The following is a 19,492-nucleotide window of genomic DNA, read 5'->3' as shown; positions in this document are numbered from 1 at the left end:
CCTGAGCAACGTGTGGTCCCCGCAGCAGGCGCAGGCAGACTGTGCAGGGGTCTGGCTCGCGCCCCTGTCCAGACTTTTCCTCCTTGGACCTGGCTGAGAGTCAGGCCCTGCCCGCCGCTTTAATGGAAGCCATTTGTGTCCTAGCTGCTTCTTCGTCAGCCGGGACACATGTTTCCCAGGGAGACGAGTCTAAAACAGATACAAATGCTCGCTCTGGAAAATCCATCTCCTGGTCGGAGCCTGCCGGCTGGCTTCCCTTACCAGGACTGGACGTGAGACATGGCTTTAGCAGAAGCACACATCCCCGCCAAGGGACCAGGGCAGGATGGGGAGCCTGCTGGGACCAGGCAATCACCGGTGCCAGGCTGGAGGGGGCCTATCGGGACCTGGTGAGGCACCAACTGCCTCAACAAGCAAACAGGCCATGATTGGGACCCACCTTCATTTCATTTAGTTACACATGAACAAACACACAGGAGGACCATGTGGCCACGTGACACCAGGATCCTGCTGCTGGAGCTGCACGCCAAAGAACGCCCAGGTCACCGGATACCAGAGCATACCAGGACGCCTCTTCCCAAGCCTTTGGCAGGAGCACGGCTCTGCCCACCTCCTCAGATTCAGACTATGCCTTCCAGAACGGCCAGACTGGACACTTCTGCCGCTTAAATTCTGCAGTGCTTTTGTCACCCGAGGGAGGAGCCCTGGTGGCCCAGTGGTTAAGCAAGGTCAGCAGTTTAAAGCCACCGGCCATTCTGCAGGAGAGAGATGAGGCTTTCTACTCCCATGAAGAGCGACAGTCTTCGAAACTCACAGACAAGGGCAGTTCTCCGCTGCCCTAGAGCAGCGGCTCTCAACCTGAGAGTCGAACGACCCTTTCACAGGGGTCGCCTGATTCATTACAGTAGCAAAAGGACAGTGATGAAGTAGTCACGAAAATCCTTTTACGGTTGGGGGTCCCCATGACACGGGGAGCTGCGTGAAAGGGTCTTGGCATGAGGAAGGTGGAGAACCACTGTTCTCGGGTCGCTGAGTCAGAATGGGCTCCACGGAAGTGAGTTTGAGTTCTGGTCCCCAGGGCTCCACTCCTCGCTGTTTCCATCCCGGGCTGAGCCTCTGGGTCTGCCATTGCCCCCCAGCCGCCCCTTCCCCTAAATGTTTTGAGAATGATGATGCAACAAATGTACAAATGTGCTCGACACAATGGATAGATGTATGGATTGTGATAAGAGATGTACGAACCCCCAATAAAACGATAAAAAAAGGCCTGGGAAACCCACAGGGGCATATCTACTCTCCCCTGGAGGACCACTGGGTTGGCACTGCCTCTGTGGTTGAGGGGTGGTAGGTGGGTGTCCAAAGGGGCTCACTAAAGACCCTTACATGGGCAGGCTCCCACGCCCGGAGAGCAATCTCGCCTGTCCACGGCACTGAGCCTGCCCCTCCACGTCCCCTCCAGGGGCATCAGCGTAGGGCATCTGCTGGGCTGCTCTTTTCTCATTAGACCCCTGCTGCAACACTGTCTTCTTGTGTCCTGCTGCTCAGTTAGGTCCCTGACTCCTGTGACCTTACATGAAACAACCCGGAAACCAAGCTCGGTTGTGTCCTGTCTTCACCTGGGCTGGCATGTTCCACCCCTTTGTAGAGGTCGCTGTGCCAAGGGGGTCTTCCTCCCCCTCGCTGGCCCTCCACTCCCCCAACCTGAGTCTTCCAATAGCGACTGGCCCCACTGGGGACGCATCCCCGAGTGCTGATGGCACACTGGTTTAGCGCTTGGGAGGCGGTTGGCCCCCATAGTGAGTTCTGCAGGACGGAGACTTGGCTGCTGGAGAAGTCACAGCCCTGGGCCAGAGACTCACACAGAAGGCACATTGTCTCATTAACACAGCGGTTCTCAACCTACCTCATGCCGCCACCCTTTCATACAATTCCTGAACCTGTGGGTCTTGACCCCTTTGGGGGTGTCGAATGACCCTTTCACAGGGATCACCCAATTCATCAGTAGCAAAATGACCGTGATGAGGTAGTAACGGAAGTAATTGTATGGTTGGGGTCACCACGACATGAGGAACTGTAGGGGTCGCTCTGGGTTCGAATTGATTCGATGGCCAGGTGTGGAGTCATCCTCGTGGGGATTCGGCTTCCTGGTTTACTGCTTGTTTCTGCACTGCACTCCCTGAAGGCAGCGACCCAGCTCTGGGAGCGCAGCCAGGCACGTCCGGGCAGCGAGGCCAGTCACACGGAGTGGGTGCGATCACGTGGCAGAACCTCAGCCAGGGCACAGGAAGCTCCGCCCCAAACAAGCCCCGCCCACGATCGCCCCGCCCACTGCCCTGCAAACGCGCTTGCGCACTCGCCTTCCTCCTGTTTTCTCCGCAGATTCGTCACGGGCGGTCCGTGGGAATGGTCCCAGAAACTAAAAATAAAACAAAACAAATTATTCCGCAATTTATTCCGCATCTTTGCCCGTTCTTGCAAGGCTTCTGAGTCGTCGCAATCTGCGTTGATCCGCGAGTCGCGAGCCGGGCAGGGTGGCGCGAATCTGCGGAGAGTGAGGCGGCCGCGGGGGCGGGGCTTGACGGCGCGCGGCGTTTTCAGAGGCGCCGCTCGGCTGGCGGGAGATCCCGCGTCTCCGAGCTCCCGCGGCCCTCGCGTCCCTCCCGGCCACCTGGCGAGGACTCGCGCAGCGGCCAGGTGAGGGGGCGTCGGGTCCACGCAGAGCCGGACAATTGGAACCGGCACTGCTTTGGGGAGGTCCCCTCAATACTGACGTCCGGGGTCCCGTCGTCCTCGGTGACGGGGACGCCCCGGGGTTGCCCTCCATTAATCAGCCTGACCGTGCCAGTCGTACACTTGGTCAGCCAGAATGTAACCAGAGGTGGCCGAGTGCCCCTGTAGTGTTTCCTGCGGGGTGCGGTGGGCACCCTGGATGAGAGTCCCTGCTGTGGGGGTGGGGCGGGCAGGCGGGTGAAATGCCCTCTTCACGCTGGAAAATGACCCTGGCTGGGCTTTCCGACAGAGGCTGGCAGGGAAGGAGATGGGCCCGTTGGAAGGACAGGGATGGTTGAGGCGGCAGTTACTCAGGGTGGGGTCCCCGGGGGTGGGGGGCATCATGGACAGTGAAAACGTCCCACACACTCTGCCCCGAGGCTAAGCACAGATGTGGCTGAGCCGGGGGATGGGGGCCCACAGCCGTTTTCCTGGGCTCCCCCAGGCATGGACTTCACCCCCACTGCTGTCCGCCTTGCGGTCCGAGATGCCATCCGCACCCTTGGGTCCTCTGAGGATGGCAACTGCGTCCTGTCAGCCCTGGAGTCGCTGAAGCCCTATCTGGGAGAAGCCCTCCCCAGAGAGAAAGAGGAGTTCGCCCGGCTCCACTTCTCCCCGCTGCTCAGATGCCTGGTCGCCAAGCTGAGCCCCGACTGGCTGGAGCTGCTGCCTGGGGACCAGCTGGAGGAGCTATGGGCCAGCTTCTTCCTGGAAGGCCCGGCTGACCAAGCCTTCCTGGTGCTGATGGAAGCCATCGAGGGTGCTGCTGGGTGAGCAGGATGGCATGAAGTGGGCATTCAGCAGGAGCTGGCAAAGGGGTTAGGAGTGGTGAGAGCATTTGGTCCCATGAGAACCCATGCTCCAGACAGATCTGGGCATGACCAAGCGCCCAGGGCTTGGGGCTGGAGCATCTTTGCCTCAGAAGGGCCCCTGCTCTCACTTGCCCCCTCCTTGGAGTCCTGTCACGATGGAGGGGTGCTGCGGTGGCCACTGTCCCCTCCCAATGCATTGGTTATCTTTCAGTGGGTTCCATCTGTCACAAGGCACCTTCGGCCGCACAGCAAACTCACAGGGGTGCTAGGGAGGTTTTACATAGCCAACCCTTCGAGTCCTGGTGGCATAGTGGGATAACATTGAGTTGCCAACCATAAGGTCAGTGGCTTGAATCCACCAGCCTCTCTGTGGGCATGAGGTGAGGTTTTCTACTCCTGGGAAGAAGTAGAGTCTCAGAGTCCCATAGGGCAGTTCTCCTGTTTCCCATAGGGTCACTGTGAGTCAGAACTGACTTGTGATACAGTGAGTTGCTAACTACAAGGTCAGCAGTTCGAAACGATCAGCCACTCCACAGGAGAAAGAGGAGGCTTTCTGCTCCTGGAGAGAATGACAGTCTCAGAAACCCACCAGGGAGGTCTGCTCTCTCCTGGAGCATCACTGGGAGTCGGGATTGATTCCGTGGCAGTGAGTTTGGGTGTTTTGGGAGCCAACGCTTTGAGAGCCCTGGTGGCTGGTGGTGCACTGTGCTGCTAACCACAGCGTCACTGGTTTGGTCCCACTAGCTGCCCTAACAGAGCAAGAGAAGGCTTTCTGCTCCTGCAAAGGTCCAAAGTCTGGGGAAACGCACAGGAGCATTTGTGCCCTGTGCCATAGTGTCGCCGAGAGTTGGAATGGACTTGATGGCAGTGAGCTTGTTGGAGCCGCCGAGTGGTCAGAGGTCCTGTGGGCTTCTAGGAGCTTCCTGTTCAGCATCAGATCATGTTCCATGACAGCGTGGCTGTGGGAAGCAGTGGTTGTGAGGGTGGGGTGGGGGCACAGTAGCATGCTCCCTTCTCTCCATCCTGGGGCAGCACCTGGGGCTGTTGCTCCCGCTGAGGCACCCAGGACGGGTGCTGAGGACAGGACCTGGGACGCCTGCCTGTGACTGGTGCTGCTCTCTCTTCAGCCCCAGCTATCGCCTGATGAAGCTGGCGAGGCTACTGGAGCAGTTCCTGCGCACTGGCAGGATGGCGGTGCTGATGGGGACCCAGTGCCGGCAGCAGGAGCCGCCTGCCTCCTCCATCCTGCGGGACACGCTGCTCGGCAAGGTGGTGAGTCTGCCTGACCACCTGAGCAACCGCCTGCAGCACGAGAGCCCAGCCCTGTTCCTCCCGCAGAGATACTTCCCTCTGCTCGCCAAGGAGCTCCTGCAAGCGCTGGACGCGGTGGTGGACTTGCTGCGAGGTGAGTGCCGCCCCCTGGTGGGCTAACCCAGCACCTCCTGGCTCCCTCAAGATCCTGGGTCTCAAGATCCTGTGTCATGCTGTGAAGCAGATGGTCAATCAACACACTCATCTGCTAACTGAGAGGTTGGAGCCTGTGCCTCAGAGGAAAGGCCACAGTTCTGCTCCAGACCACCTGGGGCCACCTTGGGGCCACCTTGGGTCAGACTCCACTCAGGAACTGAGGCCAGGCCGCTGAGCTGAGGGGCTCCTGCGGAGGGAGGTGGGGTGGGTGAGTCCCTGGTCCATCCCGTCCATCGTGAGGTCAGAGTCCTCCAGAGCCAGCGGATGTCCGGTGACTTGGGCTTGTGATCGAACTGTGAGAAGGTGGGCCTTTGGAAACGGTGCCTCCTGCCCTGAGGCCAGCCCCCTCATTCTGCGGCACCTGGTGGGGTCTTCTGTGTCTTCAACACTGGGTCCCTCTGTCCTAGGTGGCGTGGACTGCTCCGTCGTCTTTGCCTCTCAGGTGCTGGGCAAAGTCTGCGTCCATGGGAGACAGAGTGAGTGTCTCCCGGCTTGAGGCCCCACCCGCCTTCCCCCTACCCACCCCTCTGGGACTCAGCAAGTGGGAGGTGGGACTGCTGACCTCGCCTGACCTTGGGGGTCTTCCCCCACTGGGCTGTGTCTGGCCCTGTTCCCCAGCCCAGCCTCAGCTCAAGCCCGTGTCCCCCCAGAGGAGCTCCTGGGCGTGCTGGTGCCCCGCCTGGCGGTGCTTGCACAGAAGGACGGACTCTGGCAGCGGGTGTGCTGGCACCTGGTGGAGCGCGTGCCCGACCGAGCTATGGAGGCTGTGCTGCTGGGGCTTGTGCAGGCCGCCCCTGGGTAAGAAGCCCGCCTACCTCCCCAGAGTGGGGTTTAGTGGGGCCACGCAGTGGTCGGGTATTTGCACAGGGCACTAGGTGGCCCCTCTGCCCTCCCTGGCTCATTAGGGTTTGGCCCTTCTCAGAGGTGCTGTGTCAGGTGCCCAGTTGGTTGGGCGCAGGCACAACCTGATGATGAAGGTCTGACTGGCCTGGGGTGCTGGTTGCTTCTGGTCTCCACACCTACCTGTTGCCACCAGGCTGGACCCAAGCCAGCATGTGGTCCTTCTACAAAGGTGGAGGCACTCTGCAGTCAGACACACTGCTTCTCATGAAGCAGGGACGCACATCACAGAAAGGACGTGGTGTGACAGGGACTGCCCCAGAATGAGAGCTGAAGGCTGACAGCACTAGGGCCACTGTGACCAAGTGCCCGACAGCGGCTTTTCCCGATCCTCAGGCCGGAGGCCTTGTCTAGGTTGTTGGGGAATGTGGTGTTGAAGAATAAGAAGGCCCACTTTGTGATGACCCGGAAGCTTCTGCTCTTACAGCACCGGTGCACGGTGAGGACCCAGAGGAAGCCCCGGCGGCGGGGGGAGGGGGGGCGATGGGAAAGGTCAGGTGTGCCTTCTGCTGCAGCCGCACTCTGAGGGTGTGAGGAGAGCTGGGAGAACTAGGGGAGGGCTGTGACCATAGGGGGCGCTCTGAGAACAGGGTGATGCTATGGGAATGTGTGGGGAGAACGGGTGTAGGAGCATTGTGGGCCCCTTGGAAGGCCCGTCCTTGGGCACTGGTTGGGTGGGTGTTGCCTTCTTCACAGGGCCACACTCTGTCCCCTGTGCCTGGCACAGAGATTCCTCAGAGACCGCAGGCCGCGGTGCCTACCTCACACAGAGCCCTGACTTTGTTGCAGACACCTATGCTGCAGAGCCTCCTGGGCTACCTGGCCTCAGACAGCCAGCGGCGCCCTCTCCTCCTACAGGTTTGCTGTCTTGGGCATCACTGTGAGGGGCAGGGGCGGGGACAGCAGACGGGGACACTGCTGCTGACAGGTTGGGGCTGGCCCGACAGGTGCTGAAGGAGCTCCTGGAGACATGGGGCAGCGGCAGCGCCGTGAAGCACGTGCCACTGCCGCAGCAGCACCATGTGGGCAAGGCCATCCTTGTGTGCCTGGCGCACCTGCAGGAGGCGGAGCTGCAGGACAGCCGCGAAGGTGAGCCATCGGCCTGGGGGCACTCGGGCTTGGGGCCATACCAGAGGGGTCCCTGGGGATGTGTTGAGCTTCAGGGTCACCTGCTGCTTCCAGAGTTGCTGGCCAGCATGATGGCAGGGGTGCAGAGCCACCTGGACAGCAGCCTGACGCCTGTGCGTCGCTTGGGCATGGTGGTGGCCGAGGTCCTCAGTGCCCGCATACACCCCGAGGGCCCACCCCTCAAGTTCCAGGTAAGGCTGTTCCCAGGCCCGCAGCAGCAGACCTGCAAGCTGGTACAGGGCTTAATGCTGAAGTTGAAAGGCAGGTTTAGGGTGGTAGGTTTGAGAGCCCCCACAGCCTGGCGGGGTTCCTGGGCTGGGACCCTTGGGTTGGGGACGAGGTGTGCCTGCCCAGAGGTGTCTGAAACAAGAAAGTTAGCTGCCCACCCCACCCCCGGCATAGACAGCCTGGCTTGCCTTCCCACTGCTGCACAGCACCAGGCCCTGGGCCACAGTGGGCAGGCCTCATCCTCCCTTCCCCCAGCCGGCCCATGTGATCTGTGCGTGGTCTTGGTCAGCCTGGGCCCAGGTGCTCTGCTCCCTTGGGGCCGCAGTCTTTGTCTTGGGAAAGCTCACTCACATGCCTGGGTGCCCTCCCTGGGTCACAAATGCATCCGCGGGACGAGAGCATGGGCCCTGTTCCTTGGGCTGATCACCCCTCTGTGCACGTCCAGTACGAGGAAGACGAGCTGACCCGAGAGCTGCTGGCCCTGGTGGCTCCCCGGCCTGTTGACGGTGGCCACACCGCATCGTGGTGAGGCTCTTCTGGGCTAGGGCACGTGCTTGCTTCTGCAAACCACCTCTGCCATGACGTGGGAGGGGGAGGTGCTGCCTGTGTGCCTGGTGGAGTTGACAGGACTGCAGGGGGTTCTTGATGGGTGCCCTACCCTGTGTCTCCCCAAAGCCTGTCTGCTGAGTCAGCTGCCACAGAAACCTCTGGCAATGAGAGCGGGGACGCAGGCACATCCCCCGTGCAGCCTGAGAGATCAGACTCCGAGCTAGACAGGTGGGTGTAGCTCTCCCCTGCCCTCTGGGTCTCCCCAGAGGGCCTTCCATCCCTCTGTCCCCCATCCCCCGCTCCACTGACCTTGCCCAGGGATCACCTGTGTCCTTGGTCTCCTTCACAGCGACGATGAGTTTGTTCCCTATGACATGTCAGGAGACAAGGAGCTAAGGAGCAGCAAGGCACCTGTGTATATTCGGGACTGCCTGGAAGGTGACTCTGGCCGTGTGCACCCCACCCTTCCCTTGCTCACCCCTCCCCTGGCTGACCAAGCCTGGAAGCTGGGTTCTGAGCCAGTGGAGCCTGGGGGTGGGGTGTCCTTGGGCGCCCCCACTCCCTGCCCTGAGGTGGTTGGCACCTGTGGTTCTGCACAGCCCTGCGGACCTCAGAGGACTGGGAGCGCTGGGAGGCAGCGCTGCGGGCGCTAGAAGGCCTGGTCTACCGCAGCCCCGCAGCCGCCCGGGAGGTGAGCAGGTGCCCCGCAGGTCAAGAGGCTTCGGGTGGTCTTCGGGGGTCCTTGTGGTGTGTAGGAGAGCTGTGGAAGCAATGGCAGCTGGGATCTTAAGGGGCCACCCCCTCTGGGAGCATGGCCAGGGGGCCCTGAGCAGGCTGCTTTGTGTAGGTGAGTGTGGAGTTGGCCCAGGTGCTGCTGCACCTGGAAGAGAAAACGTGCCTGGAGGGCTTCGAAGGGCTGCGCAGAGGAGCCCTGGTCATCATCACTGTCACAGACCCAGCCAGGGTGAGTGCTGTGTGCTGGCTGCTGGGTGGGTGAGGGCCCGCTGCCCTGCCCAGGCCGGGCCGACAGTCTGCCGTGTACTGGTGCAGGTGGCCGAGTACCTGGCGGCGCAGTTCTACGCCCTGAACTACAGCCTGCGCCAGCGCCTGGACATCCTGGAGGTGAGCAGGGCGCACCTGCGCCTGGGTGGAGGGTCAGGTCATCTTGCAGGGCAGGTGAGCAGTTGGCCTTGGTTCTCGGCTGCCCCCCGATGAGTGAGCCCTGTGGCAGGACAGCACTGTGCCCCTCTGGGAATCCCTGATGTGGGTCACCAGGTCTCTCTTCTCCTGTGCCAAGTGCCCATCTCTACAGGGGCTCACTCCTGCCGCCAAGGTACAGCCCTAAGGTCTGAGACTCGGGTTTTCATCACCACGAGGTTCAAGGCAGGCTTGTGTGAGGCCTGCATGTTCCCACCATGCAAGTGGGAAGCCTCAGCTCCTGAGACCCCGTCCTGGGACTGTGTGACACTGGGCCTCAGACTAGCTGCCCATCTGTCACCAGGAGCCACCACCCGACTCTGCTCCTCTACTGTGGGATTCCAGGAGTGGTCGTGACCCTGGGGAGGTGGGCAGCAGGGGACCTGGTCCAGGGTAGGTATCTGCCTGCCCCCTCGAGGGCCAACCAGTGGGCACAGTTGGGGAGGGCCAGGCCCGCCCAGCCCCACCTCCATTTCCGGTCTCAGCCTCAGTGCATTTATGTGACCCAGAACTCGGAGGACAGTGGGGCTGCCCGTCTCTCCTGCAGGTCCTGACTCTGGCTGCCCAGGAGCTGTCTCGGCCAGGGCGCAGCAGTACAGTGTCCCTGCGGTCCCCCGCAGGCCCTGGTGGCCAAGGCACGCCAGCCCTACCCGCCTCTGCACCCAGTGGAGAGCCACCTGCTGACTGGCGGGCAGTGGTGGAGGAGCGAGTCAGGAGCAAGACCCGGCGCCTCTCCCAGGTGGGCTGCTGCTCGAGGGCCAGGACGGGCTGTCACCGTGGGGGTGGGCCAAACAGCTCACCTGTAGGCACGTCCGTCCTTCCCCCCTACCCCCACCCCCACTCCAAGGCACTGGCCCTACTGTGGGGCCATTGTGGCGGCTTGTCCTCAGAAAGCGTTTCATCTCGGCAGCGCCCCTTCAAGCCGCCCCCAGCATGCGGCCCCAACGAGTTCAGCGCCGTGGCCGGCTGCTTTTTCTTCCCACTCATACAGCGCTTTGACAGGTGGGGGCTCCGAGTGTGGGTCAGGGGCTACGACAGTTGGGGGGCTGGGGTCATGGACTCGCACAGCTGGGGGTTGGGCTACAGGCTTCCACAAGAGAACTAGCCCTGTGTGCCTACCACTGGCTTCTTGCTGTAGGCCTCTGGTGACCTTCGACCTTCTGGGCAATGACCACTTGGTCCTGGGCCGGCTGACACGCACCCTGGGGTCCCTGATGTACTTGGCTGTGAACACCACCGTGAGTGGGAGGCCTCGCCGCTGTCAGCTGTGTCCCCCAGGGCATGGGGCTGGGCAGGGCGCTCTGGTTCTGCCCCATGTCCTCACGTTCCCATGTCCCACCCATTGTCCCCAGGTGGCTATGCCCATGGCCAAGGCCCTGGTGGGCTTTGTGTGGGCCCTGCGCTTCCACACCGACACGTGAGTTGTCTCTGGGGTGCGAAGGTGGGGCTGCACCTGGCGGGCAGCTGGAGGAGCATTGCCTCACACCTGGACGACCCCCCCCAACCCCCCGCAGCTACGTGCGCCAGGGCCTGTTGTCCGCCATGGCGTCTGTCCTGCTGAGCGTGCCCGCCGAGCGGCTGCTGGAGGAGCTGTTGGAAGAGCTGCTGGAGGCCCGGGCCTGGCTGGCCGGTGAGGCGCACATACCGCCCGAGGGGGCAGTGGGGCGGGGGTCTGGATCCCTTGACCAGGGCACTTGAGTCTGCTGGTGTGAGGGGTGGTCCTTGGTCGCAGTTACCTGAGGCACTGGGCTGGGGACGGGGTCCTGGATGTGGATTGGAGTGGAAGCAGTTGGGTTTATCAGGGGGAAGGTCCTGGCCCTTCCCTCAGTAGTGGCTGGGAGCTTTCCTCATGGTGGTCCCAGTTGTAGCTCTGTGCTGGCTCCTGTCTGGTCTCCCAGGGAACACCCTGAGTAGGCTGGGCTCTGTGGAGGGGTGTCTGTAGACTGTCTGGGCCCACTCCTTTGTCCGGCAGATGTGGCCGAGGAGGATCCCGATGGGGACTGCAGGGCACTGGCCATGCGGGCGCTGCTGCTCACCGAGAAGCTCAGAGACCCGCTGCTCCCTCGTCCACCCTAGCCCCTCGCTGCGACCCCTGTGGGACCCCGGCTTGTGGAGGCTGCTGACCTGGGCCGGCCATACCCCCCAGCCCTGGAGAGAGCTGGCCTAGTGCCTGCCCAGCCAGCCAAGTGGTAGGCTCAAGCCCTGCAGGAACCCACTGGTAGCCAGAGCCTGCTACCTTGCATGGCTCTGGGCACCTGCCACTTAGATCAGGGCTGGACAGGAACTCAGAGGGTCCACGAGGGGGCACTGCTGCCCAGTCCCACACACCCCCTGGGACCATCCATGTTTCACACGCCCTTGCCCACTGGACTCCGGAGGAAGGGAGGTGTTGGCCACAGGAGCCCCCCAGGTTTCTGGGCTCTGGCTGCTTTGCTCCCCCTGGGGAGCCCTAAGAGCCAGGGACGGGGCAGCACGCAGCCTTGGACAAAATATACTTTATTGCGGTCGTAGAAAAGTGGTTTTATGGGGGTGCCCAAGGGTGGAGGGAGGGCCCTTGGGAACCCACAGCCATCCTGGCACCTGGGTGACAGTGATCCGAACAGCTGTGCTTTCCAGCTGTGCCACTGGTTCAAGTTCTAGAAGCTTCTCAGGCTCTGTAGTTCAGATGTCAAGGGAAAGTGAAGCCGGCTCCCAGATGGGCACCTTCCCACCAAGGGCCTGAGGGTAGATGACCTAGAATGCCCTACGTCTCTAGCAGGGGCGCGCGGGAGAGAGAAAGCCCCTGGGCCCCGCCCTGTGTCCATATCCAAGACGAGCATGTGGTGAAAGCGTGTGTCTGCCCATCAGGTCGGGCTTGCCACTCCCGACCACACGTCCTGGGAGGGGCAGTCAGGAGTCGTTGTCTACCTCCTCCACCACCTCGTCCTCCCCGTGGTCCTCGGCACTGCTGTGGGCAACACAGCCAGGCCCCAGGCGGGCCAGGGGGAGGCCGAGGCCCTGGTGCACGGCGTCCGCAGTGCGCTGGCTCACATAGTAGGGCAGGTTGGCCGCTGGCAGCCTCTTGCGCATCTCCTCCAGGTACTTGTAGGCCTGCACCAGAAGGGCAGCAGTATGGTCAGACAGCAAGGGGGGGGGGGGCTGACTTCCTGTGCTCTCTGAAGATAGCCTAGGGCTGCACCAGCCGCTCTCCCAGGACAGGCTGGCGCCCACCTGCAGGCACAGTGGGGCACGTCGATTCCTGGGACCTGCATTCCTGCCTAGGAGACACGCACCCACGCACCGGGCAGGTGTGGAACCTGGGGCTGCCCCGCAGGGACACTGCACACCTAGTGGCTCTCCATCCCGAGGAATAGTCTATCTAGAGATGACAAAACCGAACTCACTGTTCTGGCGTGAGCGCTGGGGGAAGATGGGGATCAATCGTGAGGGGCTCCAGAAGCCCCTGAAGAACTCCTGGTCTCAGGGACCCTCATTCAGAAAGATCGCATCAATTCTGATTCATCTCCACCCGTCGAAACGCACTAGCTTCCTCCCCGGAGCAGCTGGTTTGCCAACCACGGAGCTCCAAGGGCTGGGACTTAGGCATGCCACAAAGGACTGTACAGAGCGGAGCTCCATAGACCAGCCAGCCCTCCTGCGTGAGCACACCCTGACCTCGTCCTTCTGGAAGAGGGTCTCAAACACACCCTGCTGCACCCCCGGTGAAGGGTGGCCACCGGCTTGGGATGGGTGGACAGGCCGGGGGTGGGTTAGGGCGGTGAAGAAGCCTTTAAGTCTTCTCTCCTACTTCATCATCCGAGCCAATGCAGGGGTCAAGTGACGAGCTTGACCGCACATTTCCCTGCTTTGCTGCTTCCTCGCCCGATTCATGATTGCTGTTGGCATGTGGCAAGTACACCCAACCAAACGTTGCCAGCTGGAGCTTCAACAACTCAGTGACTGATGCCCTTCCTGCCCTTTTCCTTAATTAATCTGCTATTTGCATAAACTGGCACCCCCCAACCCCTCACCGCAAAGTCTGCCCCCTTGACCCAGCCCCTCCCTCATGCGCCCTCTGGTTTTTCTCCCTTTCCCTGTTAAAAGTGCTCAGTGGGAGAACAGCTGCTAAAGGAGGAGGCTGTTGTGGGGAACCTGCAGAAGGAATTCAGGAATATGTGGGACACGGATCAGGGCAGGAAATGAGACGGGACCAGGAGAAGCAGCTGGGTCAAGAGGGCAGGCGGGGCCTCACCTCTAGGTCCCTTAGCACCCAAGCTGTTTTGTAAATAGGCCACGGAAGATGTTTCCAGAAGGAAGGCTGGTCACCTACAGCCACAAGCCTGTCCAGACTGACCTCTGCCAGTAATGGTCGGAGAACCAGGGGCGGGGATGGACTATGTGTGTGTAAGACAAGGAGAGAGGACTCCGCTGTCCCCCAGCAAGAGGAGCGTGCATGCTGGTACTTCCTCAGTGTGTTCACAGTTGAATGTGTTTTGTATTGCCCGCTAGTGCATCCCCTAGGTGCAGCACAAAGAATATAGCAGCTGGTGTCTTTGGTCCAATTTTGTTTTTATCACAAGAGAAAGGACCCAGGGTGAGGGGGTGTAGGGACCTGGACGCGTGTCTTCTGGGGCTGACCTCTGGCTGGGAGGAAAAGCTCCTTATAGCCACATTCCCTGGAATTGTATTCTGGAAGCAGCAGCCCAGCGAGGCTGGTGTTCACCCAGCAACATGTCTAACCCTAATCTGCCAGAAATGGGTGCACAGGGAGTTTCACAAGAGGGCCTAGCCAGGGGTGGGGTGCACAGCTGGTGGGTGGAGACCCTGCTGCAGGCCCCTGGGTTTGGGCAGGGCTGCAGAGAGGGTCCTTTGAGGGGAGAGGGTGGGATGTCTACTGCTATGCACAGACACGTGACTGCCAGGACCACGAGGACCTTGTGGCGGTGACCTCTTCAGGGGGGAACATCTCCAAGCTGCAGGGGTGGGGGGAGGGGCACCCACATTCAGAAGGGGGTTTGGGACAGTTAGGATTTTGCCTGGACAGGTGTATCCTGAGCAGTGAGGAGTCACACGGGAACCCTAAACTCTTACTGGCTTTGAGGGCCACAGGCTGAGCACGAGAGAAGACTGTAGAAGAGGGGCAGCCCCAATTTTGAGCACGGGTTCTGCCCAGATGCCTGGTTAGCCAGGTGCCAGCCACGTGGGAGGAGACTCGAGAAGAAGGGCCAAAGCACAAGGTGGTGAGCAGGGATCTCGCCGGGCGGCTGGTCCACTGCAACAGGACAAGGGTTGGTGTGATACTGATTTCCAACTGAGACAAACAGTGAATGAGGAACTGAGGCATTGGGATTATGCTGCCAGAGAACGAAGCAGTTCAGCTAGCACATGTCTTAGAGGCAAGGACTTGGTCTCCCATGCTTTGGACATGTCACCAGGAGAGCCCAGTCCCTAAAGAAAGACGGTGGGCTCGATAGTGGAGGGGCAGTGGAAAAGAGGAAGCCCATCCACCAGATGGATGGATGGACACCATGGGCTCAAACAGAAGAACCCGCGTGAGGCAGGGTTACCCCCTGGTCGCTGAGCCGGGGCCAACCTGAAGACACCTGGCCACGAGAACAGAGGAAAGAGGAGAGCTGCCCGTGCTCAGCAGGGAAGCATCGCAGGGTCCCGAGGCTCTGCAGTGGGTGAGTCACAGTGTCCAGGGTGTGCCGACAAGTGACTGGGCCGAGGAACAGGAAAACTTGATCCACAGCAGCGAGAGGTCCAGTCATGGAACCCGGCCGGCGTGACCGGATGTCAGAATTGGCCGGGGAGATTCTAGAGCAGTAGTGAGCTGTGGCCGAGCGGATCAGGCAAGTGAACAGATAGAGATCACCTAGCCTGTGAGTAAGTGACCAAGAGATTTGAAAACGACGACCAAATGTGACTCTTGACACTGAGAAGTAGACCCTAAAGTGCACTATTGAGGCCGGGGAGGACGAGGGGGTGGGCACACTGGCATAGGGAATAGTGGTAAGTACTGGGGAAAAGGAGCAGAGGGGAAGGGTCACCCCCATTGTCAAGTTGGAAATGTTTGGTTGAGTACCCCTGTCCCAGGTGACAGTGACGCCACGAAGAAGGGAAATGCACCAAGATAAACTCATCAACTGAACCAGAGTCGACTCAGATGAGGAAATGAGCAGATACGCCAGGGAAAGAAACAAAACCTCGTGGCAAGAAGGTAGAGGCAAGTACGAGGATGGAGAGTGACGTGGGGAGGAGAGCAAGTGGACAGCGAGGTGGAAATGATGACGGCTGAGGGGAGCCAACCAACTCAATCAAGTTCACTGCCAGCCAATCGATGCCGACCCAGCAGCCCCGGGACAGGTAGAGCTGCCTGCCCCTGTGGGTTTTTGAGACTAACTGAACTGGAGTAGGGAGCCCTGTCTCTCCCAGGAGAGTAGGGCCTGGGAAAGACAGTGCTCAAGACCGCAAGACCCACAAGCCAAAAGGAAACCATGACCAACTGGCCTAAGAAGGCTGCAGCTGGGGGCACATCGGCTGAGCCTCGGTGCCCAGTGCGTCTTGCAAAGATGCCGGCGAGATCGATGCACATCTACCCAGAAACGCTTCATCTAATTAGGTTCCTCACACCGTGGCCCTTTCATACAGTTCATGTGGTGGTGACCTCCCCCCAACCATAAAATTATTTTCATTGCTACGTCATCACTGTCATTTTGCTAGTTATGAATTGGGCGACCCCTGTGAAAGGGTCGTTTCACCCCCAAAGGGGTCGTGACCCACAGGTTGAGAACTGCTGATCTAGATATATTAAGGAACAAAACGTCGAGCCTTTTTTGGCCAGAGAATACATAGATTTCCTAAGTCGACAAAGGGGCTAAGGGTCATTATCTGAAAAGATCTCCATGTTTGTTAGTCAATAAACCACAGGCTGAGATGCCCTGCCCCTTGATAGTGAGACACCACTACAGGCCCCTCACCATAGCAGAGCCCCAAATCCCAGACAATGCCAAGTACCCACGAGACCAAGTGACTGGAGCCTTTTCATACGGCTGTGACCCAGCAGCATAACCCCCAGCTGTCTGAGCAGGTGGGTTGCAAACCTGTGTTTCCACAAAGATCTGTCAGCAAATACCTTCCCAGCATGAGGTTTCTAAACAAGAGCGAGCCCTCAAACCCAGGTGGTGCTTGCCCGAGGCACCCCCAGTCTCACCGCCTGGTGCTCCCCCAGCTGCAGGAAGTGCTCCACCAGGAAGCCCAGGATGTCCCCAACACGGACGATGCTGTCCAGGCCCGGCTCCTCCAGCAGCAGCTCACACTGCCGCACGGCCTCTGTAGTGTCCTCAGCATAGGTCCTGTGGGCAGAGGTGACATGAACCCTCCCCTGAGCCCCTCAGGCTGTCCAGCTAAGGTTCTCCTGACTTGGAGGTGTGGCTTCCAGGAGTCGGGCAGGGGTGGGGTGTGTGTGTGTGTGATCCTGTGGGCGGAGTGGACCCGGGGGACCCAAGACACAGCCAGCAGAGCTTTGAACCCAGAGCCAGGGAGATAGAGACCTGTCGGGACGGGTGAGTTCCGGATGGGGCAGGGTAGGCCTGGACACAGCAAGGTGGCTAAAGGGCTGGGAAAAGAAACAGCCTCACATGGGCTGCTAAGCAGAGCCAGAGCCTAGAAGGAGGGTTGGGGGTGCTTGGACCATGATCCCTGTATATCCCTGAGCAGGGAATGGTCCTACTGGCACCCAGAGCTGACACACCCCTCGCCCCGATTACTTCAGTGTTTCTGGAACAAGCTCACCGAGAGCGTGTAGCCCCTACTCTGAGTGCCCCCCCTCACCAGGAGGCTGGGGAGCTGCTGGCCGGGCGCACCTGCGTGCCTGGATGAAGCGCTTCACCAGCGTCATCTTGCTCTGCAGCTGGGCCAGCTGGGCCTCCTGGTCCAGGGGGTTCTTGGCCTTGGCCTTGGACAGGCACTTGTAGGCCTCGGTCAGCGCACCGTGGGCTTTGTCGTAATTCTGGTACTCATCAATTTCCACCTGCGTGGAAGGGACACTCAAACCCTGTGGCCCGTCCCCAGAAGCCCGCCCGCCGGTCCCCTGGGAGGGTGGGCACCTGGGCACAAGCGTCATAAAAGCCAGCCAGGAGGTCCAGGGCCCGGCCCTTGGTGTAGAAGCTGATGATGTTCTTCATGATCTCGGGCTCCTTGCGCCAGTCCAGAGACTGCAGGTAGTTGGCAGCCATGACGTAGAGCTCCTTCTGCCGCGACACGCCCGCGAAGAACACGATCCTCTCCGTGTCCCCGGACTTGAGCAGCGCCCTCATGGCCTGGGCAGGGACCGTGGGTGGTCAGCACAAGGCCTTGGGTGGGGTGTGGGTGCCAGCTGGTGTGGCAGACGACCTCGAGGCAGGCCTGGCCCCTTGGCACTCACCTTCACCTTGTTGCCAGCCTGCGTGTACTTCTTGGTGGCCAGGTGGTAGCTGCCCTGGCGCATGCAGCAGTTGGCCACCTGCTCCAGCAGCTCCCGCCGCGCCGCTTCCGACAGCTCCGGCGAGTCCTTGGCCACGGTCATCTTCTCGGCCATCTCCTCAGTGATGGTCATGTTGTGCTCCAGGCACAGCTGCAGGGCCTCGTGGTACTGTGGGCCCAGATGGGGGCTGGGTTGCAGGGGTTGATGGCCCCACCCTCCCAGGACAGTGGGAGTCCACCTAGGGAGGGGGCAGCTTCCCTGACAGGGCATTGGCCTGGCAGGTGTGCTGGGCGGTGAGGAGGGCAGGCCGGCTAGAGGGAGGGGCGGGTCCCAGCACCTTCTTGGCGGCCAGCAGCAGCTCCACGGCCTTCTCATACTGACTGTGCTCCGTGAAGAAGTCGGAGCAGCGGGCCAGCAGCTCGGGGTCCGACTTCTCGTCCAGGTCCTCGGCGATGAGCTGCAGGGCCACGAACTGCTGGGTGGCGAAGGCCAGCTCCAGGGCCTTGGAGAAGTAGCCAGCCTGCGGGCCAACCGGGTCTGAGTGGCCCCTGTGGGACCTTGCGTGTGTCCCCGCCCTCCCAGACCCCCTACAGGGGGGTGCCCACCTTGTGGTATAGCATGACCGCCCTGTCCATCTGCTCCCCCTTCTCCTCGTAGAAGCGCGCCACCTCCATCATTTCCTTTGGGGAGCTCAGGAGGGCTAGGTTCATGAGCTGGTCGTCCAGGCCATTCTCCTGCGGCGGTGGGGTGGGGGTGGGGGTGAGGGTCAGCCTGTGAGCAGGACCTCAGACTGCTGTAGTCAGGGATCTGGACAGAGATGCCCGCTGCAAAGGCTCGCCACTCTGGGCTGGTTCTGGAGCTAAGCGGCGTGGGGCTGGGACATGGGATGGGTGCTGCTCCCATTGGGCTGTGTTTCCCCCCTACCCACCTATGCACCAGAAATAGGTATGGGGATGAAGTCCTAACTGCTGGAGCCCTTGTGTTGTCAGGGGGCAGTGTGGGTGTGGCCAGAGCAGAGAGGAGTGAAGGGGCCATCAGCCCAGGGCGTCTGGGGCCACCAGAGGCTGGCTGGGAGGGGGCAGGACCCTCCCCTCGTGCCCTCTGAGGGGCCGGGCTCCGCTGAACCAGCTTCTGAACTTGTTTAGGAACATATGGTGTTTGCGGGGCCCCTGCTCTGCGCTGTCACGGCGACCCCAGGACGCCCATAAAGGTGGTGTCAACTGCAGGCCCATTCTATAGCCCCTCCCCAACACCCCCCACCCCAGCTCCGCCGGGGCCCCACCTTGCAGAGGCGGATGGCGTTGTTGAAGGCCTGCGCGCGCGTGTAAAAGTGCACGGCCTGCCGGACCTCCTCCTGGGTCTCGTACTGCCGCGCCACGTGGTAGGACGCTGCCCAGTTCCCCGTCTCGCTGGCGATCTCCGCCGCCTGCGGGCAGCGAGTGGCATAGGCTGGGCCCCGCCCCCAGGCCAGTAGGCCCGCCCCAGGTGCTCACCTTCTGGGTGTTGCCTTGGAAGCAGTGGATGCGCACGAGCGAGAAGTAGTCCTGCGCCAGCTCGTAGTAGCGCAGCGCCGCCTCCATCTCAGCCTGGCTCTCCAGGTACTGCGCCCACCAGCGCCACAGCATCCTGCAGGCGGCTCGGCTCAGCCCGGCCCGTTTGCCCCCGTCCGGATCCCACCCCACCCCCTGGCCCCGCCCCCGCCGCGGACCCCGCCCGCTCGCCCCCCACCCACTTGTCGCGCATCCTGTTGATGTAGAGCTCCAGGGAATGCAGGTCCTCGGCCAGCATCCGGGGCACCTCGAAGCGGTGGGTGTCCGACTTCTCGTAGCTGGAGGGCGACACAGAGGTTTCAGTCGCCGAGAGCTGGGGGTGGGGGGACCTCTGTGCACATGCACCCCAGGTCAGGGGGGTCTGGGTAGAGAGAGCCCCGTTGGTGGCAGGTTGGGCCCTGCCAGGGGGATGGCTTCGGCACCCACCGACTGCCATCTTCCAGGACCCA

General features: G+C 61.3%; 2 protein-coding genes across 4 annotated transcripts in view; one reads left to right on the top strand and one right to left on the bottom strand.

The window, feature by feature from the left end:
• The first annotated feature begins 2,569 nt into the window (after window positions 1-2,569).
• Window positions 2,570-13,580, top strand: TELO2 (telomere maintenance 2). The gene is made up of 21 exons (XM_075564514.1): window positions 2,570-2,694; window positions 3,215-3,539; window positions 4,709-4,986; window positions 5,456-5,524; window positions 5,699-5,846; window positions 6,285-6,387; window positions 6,738-6,806; window positions 6,896-7,037; window positions 7,131-7,267; window positions 7,750-7,829; window positions 7,980-8,081; window positions 8,203-8,291; window positions 8,453-8,544; window positions 8,701-8,817; window positions 8,904-8,975; window positions 9,598-9,789; window positions 9,961-10,052; window positions 10,189-10,288; window positions 10,403-10,467; window positions 10,565-10,680; window positions 11,023-13,580. Exons 2-21 carry the CDS (start codon window positions 3,217-3,219, stop codon window positions 11,124-11,126), a joined length of 2,490 nt encoding a protein of 829 aa, XP_075420629.1. The 5' UTR covers window positions 2,570-2,694; window positions 3,215-3,216; the 3' UTR covers window positions 11,127-13,580.
• IFT140 (intraflagellar transport 140) overlaps window positions 11,535-19,492 on the bottom strand; it is a 51,561-nt gene continuing 43,603 nt past the window's right edge. For all 3 annotated transcript variants that reach the window (XM_075564511.1, XM_075564513.1, XM_075564512.1), the window contains exons 21-30: window positions 19,226-19,321; window positions 18,987-19,119; window positions 18,776-18,919; window positions 18,099-18,227; window positions 17,831-18,013; window positions 17,455-17,661; window positions 17,138-17,350; window positions 16,895-17,061; window positions 16,243-16,384; window positions 11,535-12,140 (exon numbers count right to left, since the gene is read on the bottom strand). In XM_075564511.1, the coding sequence (XP_075420626.1) occupies window positions 11,940-12,140; window positions 16,243-16,384; window positions 16,895-17,061; window positions 17,138-17,350; window positions 17,455-17,661; window positions 17,831-18,013; window positions 18,099-18,227; window positions 18,776-18,919; window positions 18,987-19,119; window positions 19,226-19,321 (1,615 nt within the window). In that variant the 3' untranslated portion in view covers window positions 11,535-11,939. The remainder of the gene's footprint in view (window positions 12,141-16,242; window positions 16,385-16,894; window positions 17,062-17,137; window positions 17,351-17,454; window positions 17,662-17,830; window positions 18,014-18,098; window positions 18,228-18,775; window positions 18,920-18,986; window positions 19,120-19,225; window positions 19,322-19,492) is intronic.

Source organism: Tenrec ecaudatus, chromosome 12 (genome assembly GCF_050624435.1).
Source record: "Tenrec ecaudatus isolate mTenEca1 chromosome 12, mTenEca1.hap1, whole genome shotgun sequence".
Taxonomy (NCBI): Eukaryota; Metazoa; Chordata; class Mammalia; order Afrosoricida; family Tenrecidae; genus Tenrec; species Tenrec ecaudatus.
Note: the sequence above shows the minus strand (reverse complement) of the source record. Positions and strands in the feature narration are given on the sequence as shown.